Source organism: Paroedura picta, chromosome 7 (assembly GCF_049243985.1).
Source record: "Paroedura picta isolate Pp20150507F chromosome 7, Ppicta_v3.0, whole genome shotgun sequence".
In the NCBI taxonomy this organism is placed as follows: domain Eukaryota; kingdom Metazoa; phylum Chordata; class Lepidosauria; order Squamata; family Gekkonidae; genus Paroedura; species Paroedura picta.
Genome location: NC_135375.1, coordinates 31,160,519 through 31,186,655, shown reverse-complemented (window position 1 = coordinate 31,186,655; position 26,137 = coordinate 31,160,519). Strand labels below are relative to the sequence as shown.

Here is a 26,137-nt window from a genome sequence, read left to right as displayed (position 1 = left end):
TAAATGCAATGGGCGCAAGCAGGGGGGACGGAGGAGAGCAGGCAGGAATTTTGCAGGGCCTCGACGGGGCTTTGGGGTCCAGGTAGAGTAGCGGTGGGAACTCCACCGCAAATTGGAAATGGTCACTCCATATTGCCCCTGGCCAGGTTGTTGGGGACAGGCTAATCAGGACGTGCCCACTGTTCAGAAATGAAGTCTGGACAGTCCCCACCCACCAGGGCCTTGCCCAAATATTTAACAGATGAAACCTGTTACAAATTTATTTATCATTGAGATTCAAGGTGGATTGAAAGTACAATTAAACTATTCAGTCAATAAGTAGGACAATTACAAAATATGGTACCACTGAAAGGTAACAATATATGAATATAAACCAAAGATTCATTGTAAACCGCCACAAGTCAGATTGGCTTCGGGAGTGGCGGTGGATAAATCCAATAAATAATAATAATAATAATAATAATAATAATAATAATAATAATAATAATAATAGTAGTAGTAGTAGTAGTAGTAGTAGTAGTAGTAGTAGTAGTAGTAGTAGCAAGACAAGCTATTTAGTCAGTCAACAAGGTATATACAAGCATGATAAATTTGGATGACATGGCAAAGATTTACAGTTAAAGAGCAAACTAGAGACCAGATAATACTTGGCCACATCTTTCTTGTTCAGCATTTTTGAAGTAATGGATGGATGGGAGGTAGTGGGTTCTTCTTCTTTGGAAATTTTTAAGTAGAGGCTAAATAGTTATATGTCAGAAATGCTGATTTTATGAATTTAGGCAGATTGTAAGTGAGTGGGCAGGAAGGGATGTGTCAGTGTTTATCTCTTGCTGCCCTTCCTTGCATACCCAGGGAATTGCTGTTCGCCACTGTGAGATGGTAGGTTAATTTCCTTCAGGGCAGGCTGGAATCTGGAGATCTTTGGTGGAAGGATCACTGAGGCATGAAATTGGGGTCACTGTGGGTTGCCAGGTAATTGTGAGTTCATGAACTGTGTAGGGAGTACGACTAGATGACCCTGGAGGTACCTTCCAACTCTATGATTCTATGACCGTATGTCTTAAGATACAAGAAAAGATGCCCTGGGTCAATCATTGAGTTATAATGGACATCACTCATTACTCTGATCCGTACATGGTTTAACTATCCAGGATGGACAAGAATAGACAATTGTATATAGATTCCTTAACATTACAAAGACCTTACTTTTTATAAAAAACTTAGATGAGCTCACAGATGTACATGTCATTTAAGGTTATAAGGTTTAAGAAGAAGACAAAAAGCAGTTTTTCTTATACCCTGCTTTTCCCTACCCAAATGAGTCCCAAATGCTATTAGGTCTGTAGTCTTTAAACCTGCATAGCCACAGGGTGTCTGTTGTGGGGAGAGGAAAGGGAAGGCGAATGTAAGCCGCTTTGAGCCTCCTTCAGGTAGGGAAAAGCGGCATATAAGAACCAACTCTTCTTCTTCTTCTTCTTCTCTCATGCATGTGAATACAAACATGGTTTTCTACAACAGTGATAAACTAGCATGGCAATGTACCTATCTAAACATTTGCTCATGGAAGCTATTGTTGCCACCATCAGGTTGGGAAATATCTGGGTATTTTTTGGTGAGGGGGGGCCTGGGGAGGGTGGGGTTTGGGGGGGCGGGACCTCTGCATGGTCTAATGCTGTACAATCCACCTTTCGAAGCAGCCCTTTTCTCCAAGGGGACTGTTCTCTGTTATCTGGAGACCAGTTGTAATTCTGGGAGATCTCCAGCTACCCCCTGGAGGTTGATAACCTTATTGTAAGTGCAGAAGCTGTGGTGTGGAGCTATTTTAATATGATCTGAGTACAGGGAAGTGCAAGAAAAGATAATACAACAAACTCCCTAAGGTCATACAAAATTCCTACAAAAGTGGGAATCACTGATTGGTTTCTAAATGCTTAAACTGTGGTTACACCTGCCCAAGCCTTTAGAGATGTTTATAGAACTTTACAGAATGGTAAAAAGCAAGTCAGTAGGGGAAGCTGCAAACAACTAAGACATATATCATGTTGTGTAACTGTTTATGTAAGACTTAAAACTGCTCAAAAAACAGCTGTGATCCTGCACTACTTATTTATTTATTTGTTAATATTTCTTTTGGGATTTTGCCCTTGTGCATAATCGCCTCTGGCAGTTTACAATCCATTTATAAAAATACATGTAATCAATTATAATCAATAAATAGAGTTAAAACATTAAAAGAGCAATGATTAAAAATCTGATTTCTATCTAAAACTGCAAGCTCCGTGGGGGCGAGAAAAGAGGGGAGTGTGGATGGAGGCCTGGGCAAGGTGTTTAGTCAATTTTTCTGCTGGTCTCAGCTATATGCATGGCAGAAGAGCGCTGTCTTGCAGGCCCCGAGGAACTCTGACAGCTCCAACAAGGCCTTGATCTCTCCTGGGAATTCATCAGATGGGAGCCAGGAGCAAAAAGGTCCTGGCTCTGGTTGAGACCAAGCATACTTCTTTGAGGCTTGGGACATCCAAATGGTTGGTATTTGTTGATCAAAGAGCTCTCCAAGGGATGTATTCAAATACACAGCTCCACAGATATGCAGAGCACAAGAAGTCTTCCTGAGCTTGCTGATGGAAATAGTTATTCATATTCTGTTTTATGGGGGGAGGTCAATAATATTTGTTTTTTCAAAAGATCCAGAAAGATCTTGTCAGCACAAATTTGATTAATTGTCTTGAGGAATAATTTGTAGTGAGTGTTTGTTTTACATAAAATCTGGCAAAAGTTTATATGTTGTTTGTTTTAGAGCTATGATGATGTTAATGGGCATCAATTTTTTATCTGCATAAACCATATTTATTTGAGTTTTGTTTACCGTACACTCATGGCTACAATAAATACATGAAAGTGTAACAAATATTTGTAGTATAAGTGTTTCTTACGGCAGGACTGTGGACTAGGAAAAAATGAAATGAGGAGAAAGAACAAGCTTTGGAATGGAAATCAGCTCTAGGAAGCCCTGGCAAATCTACAGAGGGATTCAACCTACATCCTGAAGTCCCTGCTCATCCTGAGCACATCCTGAAGTCCCTGCTCAGAGCACTCTGGTTTTGAATACAGTACTCTCACAGAAGAGGAGCTTGCTTTCCTGAAACTCAAAAACCATGATTTCAGAATCTGAGTAGGGAAAAAAAGTCTTCCCTAGAGCTGACGTTCCATTCTAACAAATCTAGATGAATCTGTCGTTTTGAGCGTAGAATGTATTTCATTGTTTGCATCCTACCTGACAATGTGGAGCTACTGATAGTGCTTGCTGGAGTTGTTACTTCCATTTCATCTTGAACTGATTCCTCATTAACAAACAGAGGCTTCTCTTGTTCTTTACGGGATCTCACAGAGCGTGGGGATTCATCTTGATCCCCTTCAACAGATATGGCCAATTTAGGAAGCAAGCCAGAGCTGTGACGCTGCCTGGAACTTTCAGTATCAGAGGAGACAGATGTAGACAGCTGTTGCCTGCATTTCAAATGACATTTGCATAACATAATTAATCAGGTGCACGCAAACTGAAATCGGAAGAGCACATGAAGGTTCACAGATACCACAGTAAACAGAGCAATTTGTCAAATACTCCAGGACAGGCAGTAATTTTACAATAATTTATCTTCTATGAAAGAACCAGAATGGTATAGCAAATAGAGTGTGGGATTGAGTCGGGTACAAATTTCAGCTCATGAGCTCAGTGAACACCCTCTGACTTGTCATTTCTCAGCCTCATCTGTTGCACAGACTTGTTGAGAAGACAGTATGTCATAACCCCGCATATGCCTTGGGTAGGATATTATGAAATTAATACTTACATTTCAGAATATTCTGAACTCCAACTTAAAGATTCTGCAGATGTTAGTGTCACATTTTTGGCTCTTTCTGTTGTATCTTCCTTGTCTTCGGTTTGATTTCGAGTTATTCGATCTATATTGCTAAAAACCTGTGCAGGGAGGCAAAAGCATGGGGGCAAAATTGATAGCTAACTGTTTGTTGGTATCTAAAGGACTTCAGAAAAAACATTGATCACGCAGAGCTTCACATGCTCTAAATACTTATAGGCAAGTATCCTGGAGCTTTAAAGGCCTCCAGCAGACGATGAATGAATTGCCAGCTCCCTTCTTAAAATGATTTCAATTCTGCTCTCCTTAGTCTCTCAGCTAAGCAACAGGACAGCAAATGGCATTTTTTTTCCCTGTCATAAATTCATCTCATTTTGTCCTACTCTTCTGACTATACAATATATGGGTCCTGCAAACTTCATCTACTGATGCTTCAGGGTATATCACAGAATCCCTGCACATCTTGCATTGCTTCTTAACCATAAAGTCATTGAAAAACGAAAAGCAAATCCCAGTGAGTCATTTAATAGCTATCAGTCAGGGGTGCAAAGAAAGACAGGGGAAAAAGTGAACTGAAATTGACCGTGAAGATGAGAATAAATTACTTGGCTAAAAAGATTTAGGAGGGAGGAAAAACAAACAAACTGCTCATAAAAATCCAATTGTTTATCTAACAACTTGCATATTGAGCTTGTCAGCAATGAAAAAAAAATCAAGCTATGAGATAGGAGGCTACTCTTTCAGTATTAATATCTCGCAAACACACAGAAGTCGCCTGCAAAGAAAGGATTTTAAGGTTCCTTGCTGCTGGGGAATGGAATTCCTGCTGCCAAGTCATGATAAAGGTTTCAGCTCACTACATGGAGAGCAAGACCTTTCACTGCCTTCTCCAACTCTTCATTCTTATAATGTCTTTACAGAAGAATGGAGGTTAAGAATTGTTGCAGACAGGAAAACATATAAACATGGAGAAGGATAATATAAATGTCTGCTTTAAAAATATTTTATAAAAGTTCAGAATACTACACCTATATGAAATATATCTTTTACTAGATTTTTTAAAACACTCCATAACACAGTTTTCACTGCCTTAAAAAAATAACTTCAATGATACTATTTAAAAGATTCACATTACTCAATGTACAGTAAGCTACCAACATGTTTGCACCTTTATGCACTAAATACTGTAGTAAACTTACTAGTAAAAGTTCAAAGCTTAGTTCTATTGCATGCTTTGCTAACTTACATATCTTCCTCACTACATCTACACTTTTTACTTCATGGCTTTTCACACTTTCAAAATTTAAAATTAAGGTTTGCTTCCTCCCAAATTTGTACTGCAGCTTTTATTTCTTCCAAAGTGATCACAGTATACGAATATTTTAGTATTTGTTTTAAGGAACCAAACTGCATAAATGCTGTTTAGGAGTGGGTTTTCCCCCCAAAATTAGAATCATAGAATCATAGAGTTGGAAGGGACCATACAGGCCATCTAGTCCAACCCCCTGCTCAACACAGGATCAGCCCTAAGCATCCTAAAGCAGTATTAAGTATGCTCAGTATATTTTCCCAAGCAGCCTGCAGAAAGCTGAATAAATATTGCAATTTGCTGACAGGAAATGATCCTTAAACAAAGATGCAACAAATACAAAAGAAACTTACATTTCTGTTGCCATTCAAGTTCTACATATATATGTGAAACACTCACCCCAATAACTAGCACCTATAAATTTATTTTTTTGTTCTCATTCCATCTGTCTCATAGCAAAGAATAGTATAGCTGAATCATATATTGTATGCAAAAGTAAACATTCCTTACTTTTGAAAATCTATGTGAGCATGAGGAAAACTGCCTAATCTCCAAATTAAAGTCCTCATCATTAGTGTCGTCTTCTTCTTCTGTTTCCATATGGTGGTACTTCTCAGAGCGAGCTACAAAACATATAAAATACTTGCCTAAATTGATTGGCGTGAAAACCTGATCAAATATAATCATTTCTCCCCCAAATACTGACAAAGAAATGCAATGATCATATCTGGGACCAAAGATCTAAAGTAGCAAACAACCTTCCTAGGGCAGTAAAAAAAAAAAAAGGGGGGGGGGATCTTAGAAGTGCTATATAAGACTATACATACTGTCAAAGTAACTTGTGTCATCCTCAGACTCCAGCTGTGGAATGAACTCTGCTTTCTGTCTCAGCAAACTATTCCAGTCTAAGTTTTGGAAGAACTGATGTTGTTTTACTTCATACGCACCACCTGGAGAAGCAGGAGGAAACCATCTGGATGATTTCAACAAAGAAATTCTTCAATTACATTTATTTCAAAATGTTTATATTGCCTTTCCAAAGCGAATTGCCCAGACTGGTATAACATAAAGCTACAGTCTGTGAATGACAACACTAAATTGTGTGTAGATGGGTTAGGTTTTCATTATGCCACTGATTCAATTATAGAGAGATTCTCAATTTTTGTATACTTTGCCAGAAAGTGTGTGATGTTGCTATACTTGTACTTTGGGTTTTTTATATTATTGATTTGACTGATTGTATTTTAAAAACTGCCCCTCTTGGCACAGCCATCTCGGGGCGCTGTACAACAGTTTAAACCAATAGGCAATAATTGATAAAATTAGTTTAAATTAATAAAAATTATTAATTAAAAATATTGCAGATTGCAGTCAATATCTTCCATTTCCAAGTCAGATCCCTTTAGATGGTCCAGGGTGTTCTGAGGGAAGGCTTCTGATAGGCCCTATAGCCTGACGTCAACTGAATGCCTGGTGGAAGAGCTCCATCTTGCAGGCCCAGAGGAATTCAGTGAGCTTCAACATGGTCTGTGTCTTCTCTGGGAGCTCATTCCTCCACGTGGGGGCCAGGACCAAGCAGGCCTTGATGGCCTGGTGAATGTTTTAGGGGCTAGGGATCCCTAAGCTGTTGGAACCAGTAGAGCGTAATGCTCTGTGGGGACTATATTCAGAGTGGCGGTCCCTGACCATAAATGGCTTTAAAAGTCAAAACTAGCACCTTGAACCTAATCCGATACACCACTGGAAGCCAATGCAGTAGCCTAAACACAGGGCCCATATGAGCCCTCTACGGTGTTATCCACTCTGGCTGCTACATTGTGGACCAGCTATAATTTTCAGAGTAGGGACAAGGGAAGGCCCACATAGGACAAGCTCCAGCAGTCTAATCTGAAGTTGACCATTGCATGGATGACTGTAGCTAGGTAATCTGGGGCCAGGTAGTATCTTAGCTTTTTGTAGATTAAAAAATGCCTGCTGAGCTACCTTAGTGATTTGAGTCTCTCTTAAGTGTCCTATGAGTTGTTTTTGTCACCTTGTCACAAGACGTCCTCCAAATTTATTCTAGTTGTCTTAGCTCCTGTTTGTTCTCATTCAGCTCCCCAGTATAGCAGGGGGCAGCTTAAGCCAAGGGCATAGAGAACATTGGGGGCAACCTCATTGATGATAGCCAACAATCAGCTTATTCTGGTCATCGACCAAATCATCCAATGAGTTACTAGGTTTCATGTTCACAGAGCAATTAAGAATCTATTTGGATCCATAAGTCTCCACAAGTGGGCATAAATGTGCCCCCCACCTATACAAGGGGGAGGTTGGATTCTGAGCCGGGCCTTCAGGGCATAGTGGTCTGACCATGGCATAGCATTAGTTGGAATCAGATCCACTTCCACCTCCGTAGCCTCTGGGTTGTGCCCTGGGGCAGGTTCATTCATGTGGATGTCTCCCAGAATGGCTGATTTGGGGTACTGAAATGCCAAGGTAGCTGCCACCTTAAGGAGGCCCAGCAGGCATCCACCAGTGCAGAAGGCAGATGTTACACCAGACAAGATGGCCACGGCTTTGTCCAGTCCCAGAACCACAAAAACCTAACTGAAAACAGGACATTAAAAGGTTGAGTATCTGTGCAATCTCAGTTAATTACAAAATTATGCGGCTTTTATTGTGCTTTAAATTTTTTTTAAATACATACACAGCCCATAGGCTATCACAAGAACAGTTTTATGTGCACTATATAAATCAACTACAAACCTGACACATTTTGGCCCGTGTAGGGCCTTCTTCAGAGGTATGATTATGACATACACTCATTCATTAAACATAAGATATGTACAGCAGCCTGGTGGAATGAGCTTCCAGAGGAGATCAGGGCCCTGACGGAACTAAAACAGTTCCGCGGGGCCTGTAAAAGGGAGCTCTTCTGGCAGGCATTTGGTTGCAACCAGGCGTCTGCAGGGACCCCGCTCCCTCCCTCCCAGAAATCCATCAATGCGTTCTGCTCCTGGACCTGTTTGCACTGTTACACTAATACACTACCTGTATTAAAGTTATGGTTATCTATATGTCATGCATTGTTTCTTGTACTGTTTTCTACGTTTTATGTAAACTGCCCTGAGCCAGTATATCAATCAATCAATCAATCAATGGACCAAAATAAGAGCTGTAAAATAACAAAGTCAATCAATGGAAGATGCCTATTTATCACTTGTTAGTAGGGTTGTGCACTTACCTTAGACTCTGAACCAACTTAGCTTCGAAGGCAGCGGTTTGGCCTTGGCTTCAGAGATCAAAGCCTCTTCAAAGTGGACGGATGCTCTCTCTTACTCCCTCCCACCCTCCTACCCCAGAGTAGTAGTAGAAGTAGTAGAAGTAGAAGAAGTAGAAGAAGAGTTGGTTCTTATATGCCGCTTTTCTCTACCCGAAGGAGTCTCAAAGCAGCTTACAATCGTCTTCCCTTTCCTCTCCCCACAACAAACACCCTGTGGGGTGAGTGAGGCTGAGAATTTTACAGATAGACTAGGTAATCTCCCCTTTCCAAGACTGTTTAAAGATCAGCAAGCTAACTTGCCTAGCTAAATGAGCTTTCCAGCTAAGCTTTTATATACTAAATGGTTTCGCTTACAATGACCATCCAGGGGAATTCACTTACATGGCGTAGTCTATAGCTAGTACTTTTGATTACATGTTAGCCTGCTCTGCTCTATTCACATGTGAAACATTTCCAAATTCTGCCTTTCTTGGAGGGGGATCATCTCCCACTGTTCTTGCATGCATATATATGCATGTGCATACTTGTAAATGAAGCATCACTGCTTATACTGACACATGGGGAGCATTTGCAAGCCTCATAATCTAGACAGCTAGCATCATCCCATACATGTAACAGATACTGCTGAAGAATAACTCTGCGATTTATTAAAAAGTAGGTAAGAGTACATAAAAGCATGTTAACTGGAGTTTGGTTAAATGGCAGCTTTGGGACAATGCTCCCTATTGTGATTAGAACTCAACAGACTATATCATGTTCCTTTAATTTTGCTGAAGGCATTTGCCATACAGAATCAAAAATGAACAAACGGCCCAGAACAACCCAAATAAATAACATTTCCAGCTGTTCCAACCAAAATTAATGTGAAAGCCCTGCATTCTAACCTGTTCCCAGCCTCTCCAAGGGGTTTTGTCTTAGAAGTAATGCAATCAGATCCTGGGCATCTGGAGATGGAGCTTCATCCTTTTCAGGCCAGTTGATCTCGTCTAGTAAAAAGGAAACCAGTTTTTGAGCACCATTAAACGTATTTTACTAATATTAATTAATTATATTGATATTACATCTGTCTTCCATCCTGGAATTGGTAAAGACTTATACAGGATTCTCAGATTTTCCTTCCAAGTACTGACCAGAAATACATCATGTCAGCCACGTTACCATGTGCCTTCTAACAAGCTACTTCTACTACTGCTACTGCACGTTTACAGTTCCAAAGACTTCACACACATTAATGAATTCTTGCCATTATAACTATATGAAACAGGTTATTATCATCATCCCCTTATTGGTTATGAGGGAACGTCTTGCATTAGGCCAACTAGCAAATTTTCTTGCAACATCAACGTTCCCAGTCTGTTTTGGTTTTCTTGTCCATCATTTAAATACTTCAAGTGGAATATTACAAAACAGATACTTATTTTTAGAATAAAGACAGAGATTTGTGACCAAGCTCAATCATGAAGCATGGTATGGGATAAATTTATTTTTCTGTTTAACCCATCACTCTGAGTTACTGAGAGTATAATAGGTATGAATAAATAATCTTATCCTCAACTCTTTCTCCTTGGCAATAAATAAATAATATAGATACCACAACACATTAAAGAGGTATTTTATTTACTATGAAAGCTTGCAGTCAATATTGATGCTACCATAATAAGAGGGTATTGTACATCTTTCATTCCTAACTTCCCATGTGATGCTCCCTACTGGGGATGGAAACAAACAGGATCATGATTCATGAATTTGGCTGGTTTGTTCCCACACTGACAAATAGCCTAACAACAGCTGATCTCACGGAGGGGCTCCATGCCTGCCTGCCTGCCCACGGAAAGGCTCCTCAAGATCAGCTCCCACCTGCCTCCTCATCCTGGTCTGGCTGCTAGGAGGAGCCAGGCCAGGGCCAGGGTGGGGGCTGTTTGGTGGGGTTTGTTGGGCTGTCCTTGGCAAGATCAGTGGTTTGGCAGGCTGTGGGTGGTGGTGGAACCAGCTCCCAACACAGCCCTAGTGATCCCTGGAGAAGACTCTCAAGGGAATCAACTGCTTGATGGGCTGTGCAGGGAGCGGTTCAAATAGCCTGTCTTCACAGCTCAAGTCTCTCTGTGGAATCAGGTGTTTGCTGGTTCAGTTCAAACAGCTGATCGGCTGAGAGGTCTCTGTCAGATTGGCTCGGGCTATGCAAAGGAGTGGTTTGAACCACCACCCGCACAGCCCAACAAACAGCTGGTCTGCAGAAAGAAGTTTCTCCACGGATCAGCTGTTTGGCAGCTGTGGATGGAGGCATCTTAAGGGGCCAAGGTACCTTTAAATGCCCCCGAGCTGAAAAATTCTGATTTCCTGAATCAAGCAGAATCCAAATAGCAATACCAAATCTGGCATTCGAGTGATTCAGGATAAGCTGAACCAGGTCAATGTGACCTGAACATGAAATTAACCATGAAATTATATTTTTTTTCACATCCCTAGCAGAGACTCTTGCTGTTATCCCTTTCACTGTGTCTCCTAGAATTAATTAATTCCCCCACCTAAATTCAGAAGACAGTTTTATTTTAGGTAACAGAATATATACTCATGCAAGTCCCATACCACATTCAGGAAGCAGGACCAAGGCTTGTGGTTAACTGCAGTACTTTTTACCAGAGACAAATCAATCACCAGAACCATGTTGAAGTTCAGGAAGAAAGAGTAACAGATTTTTTTCCTATATAAATCCCCTCTCACTGCAAAGTAAAGATGACTTTCCCCCACCAATACAGAAGGGTCTATACACAGATCAAAGTTTGGTGGGGGGCAAGCTACATTCTGAACATTCACTATATATTACAACCCTGACATTTCTATGATAGCTCACCTACAGATTTCTGTGGCACTTTAAATTAGGTTGAAAAATAAAATATGAATATGTATTGCTGCTGTGGGGAATGAAAAAAAAAGACAGCATTTGCTATTTGTTTAATTAAGGATTTGATTTCCCTTTGCCAGTCAGGCTTTGGTGCAGCACATCAGAACACAGCATATTATAAATCTATAAACAGCTAATAAAAGGTCATTTACATTGCAGGCAATCCACAATGCTATTTCATTACCATCTGCAAACATGATCTAGTACCACACATGCTCACACAGAGTCACATAACCTTTTCCCCCTTCACTAGTGGACCCTTCCGCTATATTTTGTAAGATGGATTGGAAACAACCAGCAACAGAGATGTCATTCTAACACAGTGGCCATCTACATTTATACATCTGGAAAATTTATGGAAACAGGAGGTAGGATAGTGATAGATGCTGTTTAATTATCATTTCATTTTGCCACAAGCTGCATAACAATACTTAGGGTCACCCTGCAGGTTACGATCTAAAGGGTTATTGAATTTTAAATGAAAGAAGAACAGCTGTTACAGAAATAACATTACACTGTAACAACTACCAGGGAAATCATTAACAATCTGTGAACTGCATTTGAATCCTTCTTTTTCTCATTATTTATTATTTGGGACACATTTGTTTTAGGGTTTTATTACAGTTCTGTTAATTTACTGCATTGTGCCATTAGGCATTTATCCATTTATGCAAATTTAGTACAAGTGATTTTTTTTCTGCTGATTTTTATAAAATAAGAACGACAGTAATACTACCAAATCTGTTTCTAACAACTAGATCACCTTTTGTCTACTCTTTGTACCTTTTTACTTTATAAAGGATTTTAATTTTTTTCCTTTTTTAGCATCTTTTACCCTATATAGTTACTGAGAGTTGCTTTTTAATTTTGTCTTTTCCCAGCACTGAAATAACATTTTCATAGTCTCTTCCTTATATATGATGTCTTATAAACTCAAGGAAATTGTTAACATCTGAATTTCTTAAAGCACTTAGCACATATAAAGCAGATTCCTGAATTCAGTCATGTTCTAGTTCACAAGTTCAGTTTCCAGCTTTATAAATTTTGCTAGCTGTCATGTGCAATTACATTTTTAAAAAATTGTGCCAAATGACCTGCAAAGAAATATGGAGCTCAGTGATTCTTACATGGAAGAATTGCCCCCATCCCCCCTTACAGTTCTACTCTTATCAACAAAGGCCTGACTGAGCCATGTGAAAGCTGGCCAGATGGCTGTCTTGGAGCAGACTGTTTAAAGGATCTGAGGATAACCAAATCCTAGTGATATTTACCACTGATTACTTGTCCAAATAATTCCTCTGGTGTATCCCCAAAAAATGGCACACAGCCAACAAGAAACTCATACAGGATAATTCCCATGGACCACCAATCCACTGGCTTGCCATAACCTTGTCTTAGAATCACTTCAGGAGCTATATATTCTGGTGTCCCACAGACCTAAAAAAGAGAGGAAGAGGAAAAAAGAAGAAGAAAAATGTTTAGCAAACACTGCCAGTTGAGTCCTATGTTTCTAAAGTTTCATAATGAAAAATGTCCAAGTTCCTTTGCTTTCATATGTTGTGTAGAGTGTATACATTTCTAAGGGAAGCTTTCTATTGAAGTCATACTTACTAACATGAAGTTACAGTAAAATCATATATTTATACTGAACACAATTGAGTTATTCCTGTTTTTACAAGAGAATGCAAAGGTTTTTACCTTAAGTAACTCTTACAGTGAACAGATTGTGGGCAAATGGTAATGAGGCATGCTTGAAGGGAAATGGGCCATAGCTAGGATTTTTAGCACCCTTGATTGTACAATGCATCATGAGTTCCACAAGTACTCTGCTGAGACTCCTGAATTCTTTATAAAAACAACTTTCCATTTGTCTCTCTCACAATCTTACTTGCACACAATTAGATCGTTCATCTTACTAATAGACCATAAAAGGGGGGGAGGGTCTGGAACAATCTGCAGCGCACTAGTAAAGGTAATTCTTTCATTTATAAATTTGTGAGGAAGTACAGAAATAAAAAAGCAACTGCTCTGTTTTTACACAGTGTAACTGGCACCTAAACTGTCACTTGTTACTAAATTGTTAATAAGAAATAATAAACGCAAAGACAAATGGAGTAGAAAATGGGAAAAAATTTCTTACCTGTTTATCCAGAAATTCTCTAGCATCCTTCTCAATGTGACCTTCATAAAGATTGGTGGTCATACTCATGAGGCCAACTTTAGACAGGCCAAAATCTGTTAACTTTATATGTCCCATGGATGTGACCAATAAACTGTAAATGAGAATGACAGCAGAATATTATGACTGAACTCACAATATTAGCAGAATAATGTTTTCAGTGCTGTGGAATATTTAAAAACTACATCTCAAACACAACTTGCTTGTATCACAGACCAAACTCAATAAATGGGCTATCTGTACACCGCCCGTGGCGCCGCGGGCGGCGCCACGGACTAAATAATGCAGTAAGGAGTCCTGGGGCAGGATGTGTCCGGGATGAGGAAGGGTCCAGATTGGACTCTTCCTCATGACAGACAATCAGAGGGACCAATTGGCAGGCGCAAAGCGCCTGCCAATTGGTCCCTCTGATTCCCAGCCCCAGCAACTGCGAGCCGCGCACAGCGCGGCTCGCAGTTGCTCCCGGCCTGATGCGGCGAGAGGCGCGAAGCGCCTCTCGCCGCGTCAGCCCACCGTCTGAGGGAGCCCCCGGCTCAGCGGCGGAGATGGCGGTGCAGACGGGACGGAGAGTCTTCTGTTGTTCCCAAGCAGCCTTCCATTTGTCTCGGCGAGTTGTCCCTGGGCTCCGCGCGCCTGCGGGGGTTCCCTCGGGCGGCGGCCTGACGTGGCGAGAGGCGCTTTGCGCCTCTCGCCGCGTCAGGCCGCCGCCCAAGGGAGCCCCCGGCAGTCCACCGTCTGAGGGAGCCCCCGGCTCAACGGCGGAGATGGCGGCGCAGACGGGACGGAGAGTCCCCTGTTGTTCTCAAGCAGCCTTCCATTTGCCTCGGCGAGTCGTCCCTGGGCTCCGCGCACCTGCGGGGGTTCCCTCGGGCGGCGGCCTGACGCGGTGAGAGGCGCTTTGCGCCTCTCGCCGCGTCAGGCCGCCGCCCGAGGGAGCCCCCGGCAGTCCACCGTCTGAGGGAGCCCCCGGCTCAACGGCGGAAATGGCGGCGCAGACGGGACGGAGAGTCCCCTGTTGTTCTCAAGCAGCCTTCCATTTGTCTTGGCGAGTCGTCCCTGGGCTCCGGGCGACTGCCGGGGGCTCCCTCGGGCGGCGGGCTGACGCGGCGAGAGGCGCAAAGCGCCTCTCGCAGCTTCAGGCCGCCGCCCAAGGGAACCCCCGCAGTCGCGCGGAGCCCAGGGATGACTCGCCAAGACAAATGGAAGGCTGCTTGAGAACAACAGGGGACTCTCCGTCCCGTCTGCGCCACCATCTCCACCGCCGAGAGGGGACTGTCCCTTCCGTCTCCGCCGCCGTCTCTGCTGCCTAGATGGGAATCTCCTTTCCGTCTCTGCCGCCATTTTAACCATTCTTCTCTTCGATCCCGCCTGCCAAGGACCGCTCGCCCTGCCCTGCCCCCCCCCTCCGGCAGCTAAGCTCGCTAAGCCCCTGGCTGGGCTTGCCGACGAGCTGCCCCACTTCAACGCTGTCGCCGAGGAGCCTACCATGAACAGACCCTCGCCCGCTGCAATCGGCGACGCAGCAGCGCCCGGGGCGGCGAGCGGCACGACGCGAAAGCACATTTCCTCGACGAGCACAGCTACCAGCTTTGTGAGTAACAATTTCACTCTCCCACCCTCTCCGCTCCATCTGCAGCCTCAGATTGCTGACCTTCATAGGACCTGGCCAAGTATGTTATAAAGCTGTTTTGGGGGCTGAGCTGACCACCCAGATGGACGTCAGAGAAGTCTGCTTTGTTGACAAGTTTGTTGACAGCCATTTCTGGCATGCCTCCCTATTGGGACAGCCTAGCGCCCATTGTATTTCCTCATACAATGGGCTTTTTTACTAGTAATTATATAATGTGTGTGGTTTCTGGGCCTCTTCCACAGTACTGGGCTAAGGAATACTATGATTGTACCCATAAGAAAAATCAATCTTGGAAGCCATTAGTTAGAATTTAAGCCAGGCTTTCTCAACCAGGGTTTCGTGAAACCCTAGGGTTTCTTGATGGCCCTGGAAGGGTTTCCTGAGTAGGTTAATTAATTGTTTATATATTTTTTAAATTTGTTAAACATTTATCGGGTGATGTTGTTATTGTTATGTGCGAAGTCGTGACCGACCCATCGCGACCCCATGGACAATGATCCTCCAGGCCTTCCTGTCCTCTACCATTCCCTGGAGTCCATTTAAGTTTGCACCGACTGCTTCAGTGACTCCATCCAGCCACCTCATTCTCTGTCATCCCCTTCTTCTTTTGCCCTCGATCGCTCCCAGCATTAGGCTCTTCTCCAGGGAGTCCTTCCTTCTCATGAGGTGGCCAAAATATTTGAGTTTCATCTTCAGGATCTGGCCTTCTAAAAAGCAGTCAGGGCTGATCTTCTCTAGGACTGACCGCTTTGTTCGCCTTGCAAGGGACTCGCAAGAGTCTTCTCCAGCACCAGAGTTCAAAAGCCTCAATTCTTTGACGCTCGGCCTTCCTTATGGTCCAACTTTCGCAGCCGTACATTGCAACTGGGAAGACCATAGCCTTGACTAAACGCACTTTTGTTGGCAGGGTGATGTCTCTGCTTTTTAGGATGCTATCTAGATTTGCCATAGCTTTCCTCCCCAGGACCAAGCGTCTTTTAATTTCTTTGCTGCAGTCCCCATCTGCAGTGATCTTGGAGCCCAGGAAAATAAAATCTGTCACTATCTCCATTTCTTCCCCTTCTATTTGCCAGGAATTGAGAGGGCCGGATGCCATGATCTTTGTTTTCTTGATGTTGAGATTCAAGCCAACTTTTGCACTCTCCTCCTTCACCCGCATCAACAGGCTCTTTAGTTCCTCTTCACTTTCTGCCATTAGAGTGGTATCATCTGCATATCTGAGGTTGTTGATATTTCTCCCTGCAATCTTGATCCCAATTTGTGACTCCTCTAATCCCGCATTTCTCATGATGTGCTCTGCATACAAGTTAAATAGGCAAGGCGACAGTATACAGCCTTGCCGAACTCCTTTCTCAATTTTGAACCAGTCAGTGATTCCATGTTCAGTTCTCACTGTCGCTTCTTGACCTGCATATAAATTTCTCAAGAGACAAATAAGATGCTCTGGTATTCCCATCTCTTTAAGAACTTGCCACAATTTGTTGTGTTCCACACAATCAAAGGCTTTAAGCATAGTCAATGAAGCAGAAGTAGACGTTCTTCTGGTACTCCCTAGCTTTCTCCATGATCCAGCGTATGTTGGCAATTTGATCTCTAGTTCCTCTGCCTCTTCGAAATCCTGCCTGTACTTCTGGAAGTTCTCGGTCCACATATTGCTGGAGCCTAGCTTGTAGGATTTTGAGCATAACTTTGCTAGCATGAGAAATTAGTGCAATGGTGCGGTAGTTTGAACATTCTTTGGCATTGCCCTTCTTTGGGATTGGAATGTAAACTGACCATTTCCAATCCTGTGGCCATTGTTGAGTTTTCCAAATTTGCTGGCATATTGAGTGTAGCACTTTTACTGCATCGTCCTTTAAGATTTTGAATAGTTCAACTGGAATGCTGTCACCACCACTAGCTTTATTGTTGCTCAGACTTCCTAAGGCCCATTTGACTTCACATTCCATGATGTCTGGCTCCAGGTCAGTAACTACCCCATTGTGGTCATCAGGGATGTTAAGCTCGCTCTTGTATAGTTCTTCTGTATAATTTTGCCACCTTTGTTTAATCTCTTCTGCTTCTGTGAGGACCCTACCATTTTGGTCCCTTATCATACCCATCTTTGCATGAAACGTTCTCTTCATATCTCCAATTTTCTTGAAAAGATCTCTGGTCCTCCCGATTCTATTGTTTTCTTCTATTTGTTTGCACTGTTCATTTAAGAAGGCATTCTTATCTCTTCTAGCTTTTCTCTGGAGTTCTGCATTCAGTTAGGTTATCGGGTGATATGACAGGACAAACAGCCTCTTGTGGCGCAGAGTGGTAAGGTAGCAGACACGCAGTCTGAAAGCTCTGCCTATTAGGCTGGGAGTTCAATCCCAGCAGCCGGCTCAAGGCTGACTCAGCCTTTCATCCTTCCGAGGTTGGTAAATGAGTACCCAGCTTGCTGGGGGATAAACTGTAATGACTGGGGAAGGCACTGGCAAACCACCCCATATTGAGTCTGCCATGAAAACGCTAGAGGGCGTCACCCCAAGGGTCAGACATGACCCTGTGCTTGCACAGGGGATACCTTTACCTTTATGACAGTACATGGTCATTTTGACCTATCCCACCTCCCAAAATGGCCAATGATGGACCTGCAAGAGGTGGAAAAGGGTGGGTATGTACGCAGCTATGCTTCCCAACCATATTCTGCATGATCAAGCCACTTCTGGGGTATCTTGAAGCCTGAACAATGTTTCAAGGGTTTCTCAGTGGTAAAAAGATTGAGAAACACTTTCAGCAATATCTATCATTGTTCAATAAGATAATTTAAACATATATAAGCATCATTACTAACATGAGTAATAAAAATGTTTCATTCAATAAGTAAATATTTAAAATGCAAAAAATTATTTCAAGATCTACAAAACAATGTAGCAAGAAGAAATGGGATGGGATCCATCCATGTAGGAAAAAATATATGAACCACACTTAGGACATGATAAGGATTCATTCATGTAGATGACAACAGTTACACAAGGATAATGCAAGACAAATTTGGGCTTTTAGGCATCTTTACAAATAAGAACTGTAGAAGACAGAACAAACACACTAGCATCTCTCTCGGTACCAAATTGCATCTTCTGCATTTTTTTTTTTGGCTTTTCAAGGCATTCTTATCCACTATTATTTAAGAAAATAAAACATAACCAATAATAAACAGTCCAATAAACCATAGTTTATTTATCTTTACATTTCTAAAGTTGCTGCTTCATCATCATCATCATCATTATCATCATAATTTTAAAAGCTTAATTACTTAGGATTATTTTAGCATGTTGATTTGCCGCAGTAACTTTATTCTGGAACATTTCATTATATCAGCTACATACTAACAACAGCACGGCTGGCCTTATCTGAGGATACTTAAATGTAGAGATTGGAGCTATGAACAGGCAGGCAAGTCTTTATACAAACCTGAACAACGTCCCCAATTTGCAGGAAAATGTGAGATCTAAAAAAATAGATATTGTCGGGTTTTAACCCCCCCATCCCCCCCCAAAATAAAAGATAAATGTGCCTGTAGCTTTAAGCAACAAATTCATTCAGTAGCCTTTGCTAGACAACCATAGTATCCCAGCCTTAGTTGTCAGTAAAAGGCAGAGAAAGGGGGCAGGGCCCTTTCCATACTTTTTAGCCTTTGAGGAAGGAGTCATTGAGGCCAGGTCTAGCTAGGATTGCCAGTTCCAGGCTGGGAAATTACTAGGGGTATGTGTGTTGTGGTAGAATTTGAGGGAAACAATATTTGGAGAGGGGAGACGCCTCAGTTAGACATAATGCCATAGAGTCCAGGGAATTCATTTCTCCAGAGGGACATATTTCTGTCATCTGGAGTTTAGTTGTAATCCTGTGAGTTTAGTTGTAAACCTAGGCATGGAAGCAACCTCTAGGCAGCTTGATACCATCTGTATGATTCAATTAGGTTTGGCTGCTAGCTACTGTTCAACAATAGCCACCCTATGAAAGCCAGTGTGGTATAGTGTTTAAAGCTTCAGAGTCGGGTCTGGGAGACCCAGGTTCAAATTTCCATCTTGCTGTAGAAGCTCAGTAGTTGATTTTGAACCAATCACATATTCTCAACCTAAACTACCTCACACGGTTGTTGTGCAGACAGAAGAATAATGAAGCTGTTTTTGGCCCCACGAGAAAGGTGAGGGTAAAAATAAAGTAAACATATAGTAAATATAGCTGAAGATGGTCAGCAAATAAAAGGTTAGGTTAGTGAGTGGCTGAGAAGGAGAGAAAGCGACAAGGGAAGGGGAGAGGATATGGTAATTGCCAGGGGAAGGAAAAAAAAGAAATATTGTGGGGACAGAGATTTGGGGGGTTGGAGTCTAGGGATGGTGGGGTTTGAGGAGAGAAGGGACATCAGAAGGATACAATATCAGAAATTCCACCCTCCAAAGCAGCCAATTCCTTGAGAACTAGAATTGACTTCTAGGGGGAGCTGGAGATCATTTGGAATTACAAGTGATCTATAGATAACAGAGATCAGTTCCCTATGAAAGTATGGTGTAACTTAAAGAGATTCAGAGTGGATCCGGGAGACCCAAGTTCCAATTACCAATCTGCCATGGAAGCTCACCAAGACCAATTATGCACAGCAGCGGCCACGCCAGGCTATTGCTGGGTCTTTGCGGCAGGGTGCCATGTTGCTTCCCAAGTACACATGGGGAACAGAATCCCTCGGCCCATGTGGACTGCTCCAAAGTAGCGCGCACACACACACAACGCCAGGGCTGGAGAAGTGTAGCATGCTGCAAAGTCGCAGCAGTGTTGGGAAGAACATGGGGGCCTCACCACACAATGGCAGGAGACCCGCATGCCCCATCCAGCTCAGCGGATCCACAAAGCTGACAGGAGCACTTGGTGTCCCTGGTGTCCTCCGCTATGCGCAAGGCCGCAGATGGCAACCGAGGCATCACAAGGAACATGAAAGTATCAGTGTTCATTTACAGTGGGCCATCTGGGGCGCTGAGTTGGGCCAGGGCTGGGAGGCGGCTGGGATGGCGGCAGCATCATGCACAATTGAGGATTAGCTCCGCTGCCCTGCAACCACTAGTGTGGCCTTTTGGCCCCATGCATAATCGGTCTAGGTGATGCTGAGCCAGTCACATATTTTCAGCCTAACCTACCTTACAGAATTGTGAGTATAAAAAAGGAGGTTAGGAGAATAATGTAAGCTGCCTTGGTCCCCAGTGGGGAGAAAGAAGTAAATGAGTCATAAATATACTTGAAGATGGGAGGCAGACAAAAGGTAGGTTGATGATTGGCTGAGAAAGCCAGCATGAGACAGGGAAAGGGAAAAGGACATAGAAGTTGTCAGGAAGATGGAAAGAGGAAATAATGCGGGAAGCAGGATACAAGAGAAAATGATGTGTCCCACCACAAGTCTTTGATGGCTCCCTACCACACAAGTGGGCCTGCCCTAGCAGCCAGCACCATACAATTGGGCCATAGTTTTCCTCAGTAGAGACTTCAGAGGTGCTGTACAATAGTCCTAGATTTATTGCAGTTACATACTATATACCTACTTGTCTGGTTTCAAATCCCTGTGTACTATTCCATAATTGTGAAGATACTCCAAAGCCAGAACAGTCTCTGCAAAATACATCCTGGCCATGTCTACGGGCAGAGGACCCATATTTTTCATCAAAGTAGCACAATCTCCACCTACAAAATAAAGAGCATTGAAACAGGTTATTTCTCATTGAGATAACAGAAATACATGGTGTGTTTCAGTGCTGAACCAACAATTATGGACAGCATGCCCACAGGGTATAAATAACCAAATGTGAATGTGGAAGTAACTAAAAATACCTTTTCCCATAAACAGAATAAAAACATTATTTTAAAAACTGTTAATATGTATTATTAATTCTCTAATAGTACGTATTAAACAAATGACTGCCATGCATTTTAGGTGCATGCACTATTTAAAATAATCATACAGCATTCACTATACACAGATATTTTTATATAAATATGACCCAACACTAAAGTTATATATTCCATGGAGAATGCAGCTATCTGGAGAAGAAGGGAACTCTTCCTGTGTAGTCCCAGTATATACTGGAGGAAGGTATAATCTAGTCCATTTATTCATATTTTCCAGTATTGCATTATTATGTGACAAATTTTAGAATGGAGCCACATTATTCTATTGCACCAAAAACAAAAAAGGCACTGGAGTCAAACAAATTAATTTTATCACTAGCTTTAGCAGACTAAAGTTCACTTCACCAGATACGTCGTGTGACTTCAGCTGTCATGCATGTATCCATTATGATTATAGGAAAAAAATGTATATAATAGAGACAGAGTCAAAGGGCAGTGAAATGCAAGAGATACAGTTGATTACATTTTTATGTACGTTTCAGATGTATACATGAAGCACGGTGACGGTTTAAACCAGAAGCAATAGACTGATGTGATGGACAACTTGCAAAGAACTCAGATTTAGCACATCTTGTATTTCATTGCCTTCTGACCACTCCTGTTTATATATTTTTTTCCTATGGCAATCCAGCAAAAGTGGTAGTATTTTAAGTGGACTCTAGCCCACCAAAGCTTAATTCACAATAAACCTATTGGTCCAAGGTGCCACAAGATTCCTTTTTGCTCTTAGGTTGTCAGGTGTTTGTCCTCAGATATGAAAACAAATAACTGTACCTTCCACATACTCCATGACCATGCATAAATGGCGTCTAGTTTCAAAGGAACAATACATGCTGACTACAAATGGATTTTCTGCAAATGTCAGGATATCACGCTCAACGAAAGCCTGCTGAATCTGGTTTCGAAGAATGAGATTCTGTTTGTTGATCTTTTTCATGGCAAATCGCTGCCTCGTTTCTTTATGCCGCACCAGGTAAACAGCACTGAAAAAGTCCAAGAAAAAGTGAAAAGACATCAACAACAGAATTGTATCACTACTTGTAATTTCTTTTTTAAAGTCCTTGAGGACACATAGCATTTGAATAGCAATTTCCAGAATTTGTTTTCAGACCACCTCAGTTAATCAACAACTGATAAATCCTACTAGAATGCATATATGTATTTGGCAGTATTGGGGGAATGCCATGGCACAATATTGGAGAGAATCCTGATATCATCTGCTCTGCCAATGTGCATCCTATTTTATGACTAAGCATCCATTCCTGATTTCTCAGGATGATATCATACATGAAACACAAAGGAGGAAAGATGGGAGCTTCATGCATAGACAAGCTCCTTCTTTACCAACTGAGAAAACATTACACTCACTGTCAGTAACATGACCCGTGAACACTATTTATTAGCTCCGGGGAGATGAGCAGTGGCTGAGTCAATCTTGAGTTAACAGCAACCTACATTATTAGCTTCTGATTAATTTATGCAGGGAGGCAATTAATAGCTTTATTGTAATCTAGCCTGAGAAAGAACAGATAATAAAAATGGTAATCGGTTAGAGTTGCTACTATTTCATTGAGGATTTAGTAAAAAAGGAGCACGGAAGATAAGACTCCTCTGAAACAACTTGACTGGTTACTACTTTAAATACATCCTGGAGAAAGTGTACTGTTAGAAACCTTGCAACTGTTTAGAGTCAGACACGAAAAGGTATATGGGAACCAATAAACACGTTGTTCACTTGATTTGTGCTCCCTTTTCCTGCAAAAAGGACAAGCTTTTAAAAATGCTCAAAGGTCGACTTGCTCATTAATATGATTTATCATCTTGGTCTTTCTAGCCTCACATGTTAAAGTTCTTGTTACTACTGTAGGATAATTCCTTGTGATATTTTCCTTTTAGAGTTTCCATTTCAATGAATGGCAGTGAAAACTGATTGTATGATATTTGAACCGGGATAGCATTGCCTTGGGTAGAATACCATACCCTTTTTTGTTCCTCTTGTACATTTATACTTTAGAACAAACTATGCCTCCCACTATGTGAAGCCATTCTTATAGTTTGGCACTCTATCTTCTTTTTCCCCCATTCCATCCTTTTTTCTTCACTGTGAGTTGCCTTGGGTCCTCCAGTTTGCCCTGTTCTCTCCCAAACTTTGGACTGTCTTCCCTTTGATTTCAGTTCTTTTTTTCTTTGCCCTTTATGAGTATCATCACATCTTTTATTTTATAAAAAATAATAAGATGATAGAGGAGGAGAGACAGAGAACCACTGATCAAGTTTCAATAAGTTTATTTTTGTGTCTAGTATATGACATTCAGACTTCAGTGTGTGAAATAGCAAACAGGTTATATACTGGGCAGAGAAGGGCTGCTCAAGCAACCTAATGGAAATCTAATAAAATGCCATACACAATATACCACACACATCAGAATGATTCTGGGTGATGACCTATTTCTCCCCATTAGCAAACTGAAAGAGAAAGAACACAGCAGATGGCACTAGAGAACAAATACTATGGTTCTCTAAAAGGCAGAAAGCCTACTGGAACAAACAAAACAATCTCTTACTGGGTCTTCTGGTCCCCTAGCAACCAACGCCAACAATAGAAAGCCAGAGTGAACAATGCTTCTAAGGGGAAATAACACTACAGGAAGAAACCAGAGATTCCCACCTTGCATTCATACAATAAATAGTTCTGTCTGAACTGGCATGCAGTGGAGAGGAATGTCAGGGTGCTGGACAATGAAGTCCTTTTATCAGCCTATAATCTGTTTGAAAACTTAATGTCAGTGTGATTGCCTATTAGAAACTCTGCACTTTTATTGCTGCATATCAGCTCCATTAAAAATTAATAGATTCTAGTGGGTGGCCATGTTGGTCTGAAGCAGCACAACAAAAATTGAGTCCAATAGCAACTTTAAGACCAACAAAGCTCGCACCTTGAATAAATCTTTGTTGGTCTTAAAGGTGCTATTGGACTCGATTAAAAATTAATAGTGATTCTCAGTAAGCATTTCCAATATCCTTGACTAATGCCGATTCTTTCCTACTCTGACTTAGTTTTTTCCTCTTTCACTCTCTCACTTCCGTTGTTATAATTTCACATTTGTTTACTTTTCCTGTTTCTGATATGGCATTATTTCTAAAGAAAATCTTGCTTAAAAATCAGGATTTAAAAATATGTACATGCAAGAAAGAATAAGATACTCTGCAAGAAATTTAGTTCTCTCTGCGTTTCTCTTTAAGTCATTTACATTGCTAAACAGATCGACAGATTTGTAGTTGAAAAAATGCAAAATAAACCCCTAGGTGTAAATGAACCACTATTCCATATATGTATAGCTATTTGGATCCTAGTTAAAATGTTTGCGAAACTATTAATGTCTAAATATCAGATACATGTTTAAGTTTTCTTTCTTTCCAGATAGGCTCTGCACTGGAGACAAAAGTGCTGTTTAACGCAATGGTTCGTCAGTCAAATATGTTTGCATGAACTCTTAATGAACATGAACAAAGAGCATGATGATATTTCTGTCACTTGAATATTTTCATCATTAGGAAAGCATCCTCCTACATGTAAAAGGACTATGCTCTGTCAGTGCTTGAAATCTCTAATTCAGTTCAAATTGACTCCTGCTCACTTGCTGAAAAAGTTCAAATATACATGTAGGCAATTTTTACAATACAATTTTTGTACACTAATTTTCAAGCCTATATAATTTACGAATTCAACTGAAAAGCTGCTGCAGTTTCCTACCAACCATTCTCAAACATTCTGAGGCCGAAAAAACCATGGGTCAGAGGATGTATCCTTCCAGAGCAGGATCAGGCTCTCAAATCATTTCTACATCCATTCAAAATGGCAGTGGTGACCATGGGTTGGGCCTGACCCTCAGTGTAAGAGAATCATCAGCTCTGAGACATTGCCCCCCTGTCCCCCCCATCCCCCCCCCCAAACAGAAGATGAACTGGCATTGGAGCAGGTGTGTGAAATAGAGCTGGCTATTTTTGTGATATAATTAATGACAAGTGAGTGGTGCTTCCTTTCCTCAGGGACACAGTGCTTTGCAAACTTTATTAAAAATGCTTATTTTAACTGAATTACCTGTATTTTGGAAAATGGACTGATTTCAGATGTCAAATGACATTAACAGGCAAATGACAACAGCAGGTGAATGACAAGTAGGTGTGACTGGATTGGGTGTGATATGCAGAAGAGGAGTAGGCATGGAGGAATCAGCTTTGATCATGAGAAAGGATGCAGTTGGTGCAGTTCAAGAGGATGCAGTGTCCTGAGCTTCATTATCAATTGCAATTCAGCAATTCCTTTTTTTAATTTGCCTTTGAAATTCCTTTATAAGAGAACTGCTTCTCTTAGACTGTTTATGCACTGGAGGTTTCATGCCAGGCTGCAGTTTTAGTCATGGCAGGTTGCCCCATCTCTTCCTGCACCCACACAGGGGAGTATTTGTCCCAGTGCACCTCATCTGCCCCCAATTTGTGCTCCTGCACTGGTGCTGGGGCAGTGAAGATCCAGAGTGCGTAAACAGTATTAAGTTAGCAACTGAATGTCCTGAAAGGTTAAAATGTTTCCCCACTTGTCTTTGAATGTTTGGTTTCTAATGTGAGACATTACCATTAATTCTTTGTTTAAGAGTCTGGCTCATTTGTCCAATGCAGGTGATGTAAGGGCATTGCTGACTAGTTATGGCATAAATCACTTTGTTTTTAGGTGCAAAGTCCGACCCATCGCGACCCCATGGACAATGATCCTCCAGGCCTTCCTGTCCTCTACCATTCCCCGGAGTCCATTTAAGTTTGCACTGACTGCTTCAGTGACTCCATCCTGCCACCTCATTCTCTGTTGTTCCCTTCTTCTTTTGCCCTCAATCACTCCCAGCATTAGGCTCTTCTCCAGGGAGTCCTTCCTTCTCATGAGGTGGCCAAAGTATTTGAGTTTCATCTTCAGGATCTGGTCTTCTAAGGAGCAGGCAGGGCTGATCTCCTCTAGGACTGACTGCTTTGTTCGCCTTGCAGTCCAAGGGACTCGCAAGA

General features: G+C 41.8%; 1 protein-coding gene across 12 annotated transcripts in view; it reads right to left on the bottom strand.

Annotated features, from left to right (window-relative positions):
- The window catches only part of MAST4 (microtubule associated serine/threonine kinase family member 4), a 275,824-nt gene that overhangs the window by 16,036 nt on the left and 233,651 nt on the right, over positions 1–26,137 (bottom strand). For all 12 annotated transcript variants that reach the window (XR_013233058.1, XM_077347278.1, XM_077347279.1 and 9 more), the window contains 9 exons: positions 21,860–22,068; positions 20,722–20,860; positions 13,492–13,624; positions 12,623–12,788; positions 9,334–9,435; positions 6,012–6,134; positions 5,695–5,807; positions 3,849–3,976; positions 3,272–3,504 (listed from right to left, as the gene is read on the bottom strand). Coding sequence is in view for 11 of the 12 variants with exons in the window: in XM_077347278.1 (XP_077203393.1) it covers positions 3,272–3,504; positions 3,849–3,976; positions 5,695–5,807; positions 6,012–6,134; positions 9,334–9,435; positions 12,623–12,788; positions 13,492–13,624; positions 20,722–20,860; positions 21,860–22,068 (1,346 nt within the window). In the remaining variant the exon portion in view is untranslated. The remainder of the gene's footprint in view (positions 1–3,271; positions 3,505–3,848; positions 3,977–5,694; positions 5,808–6,011; positions 6,135–9,333; positions 9,436–12,622; positions 12,789–13,491; positions 13,625–20,721; positions 20,861–21,859; positions 22,069–26,137) is intronic.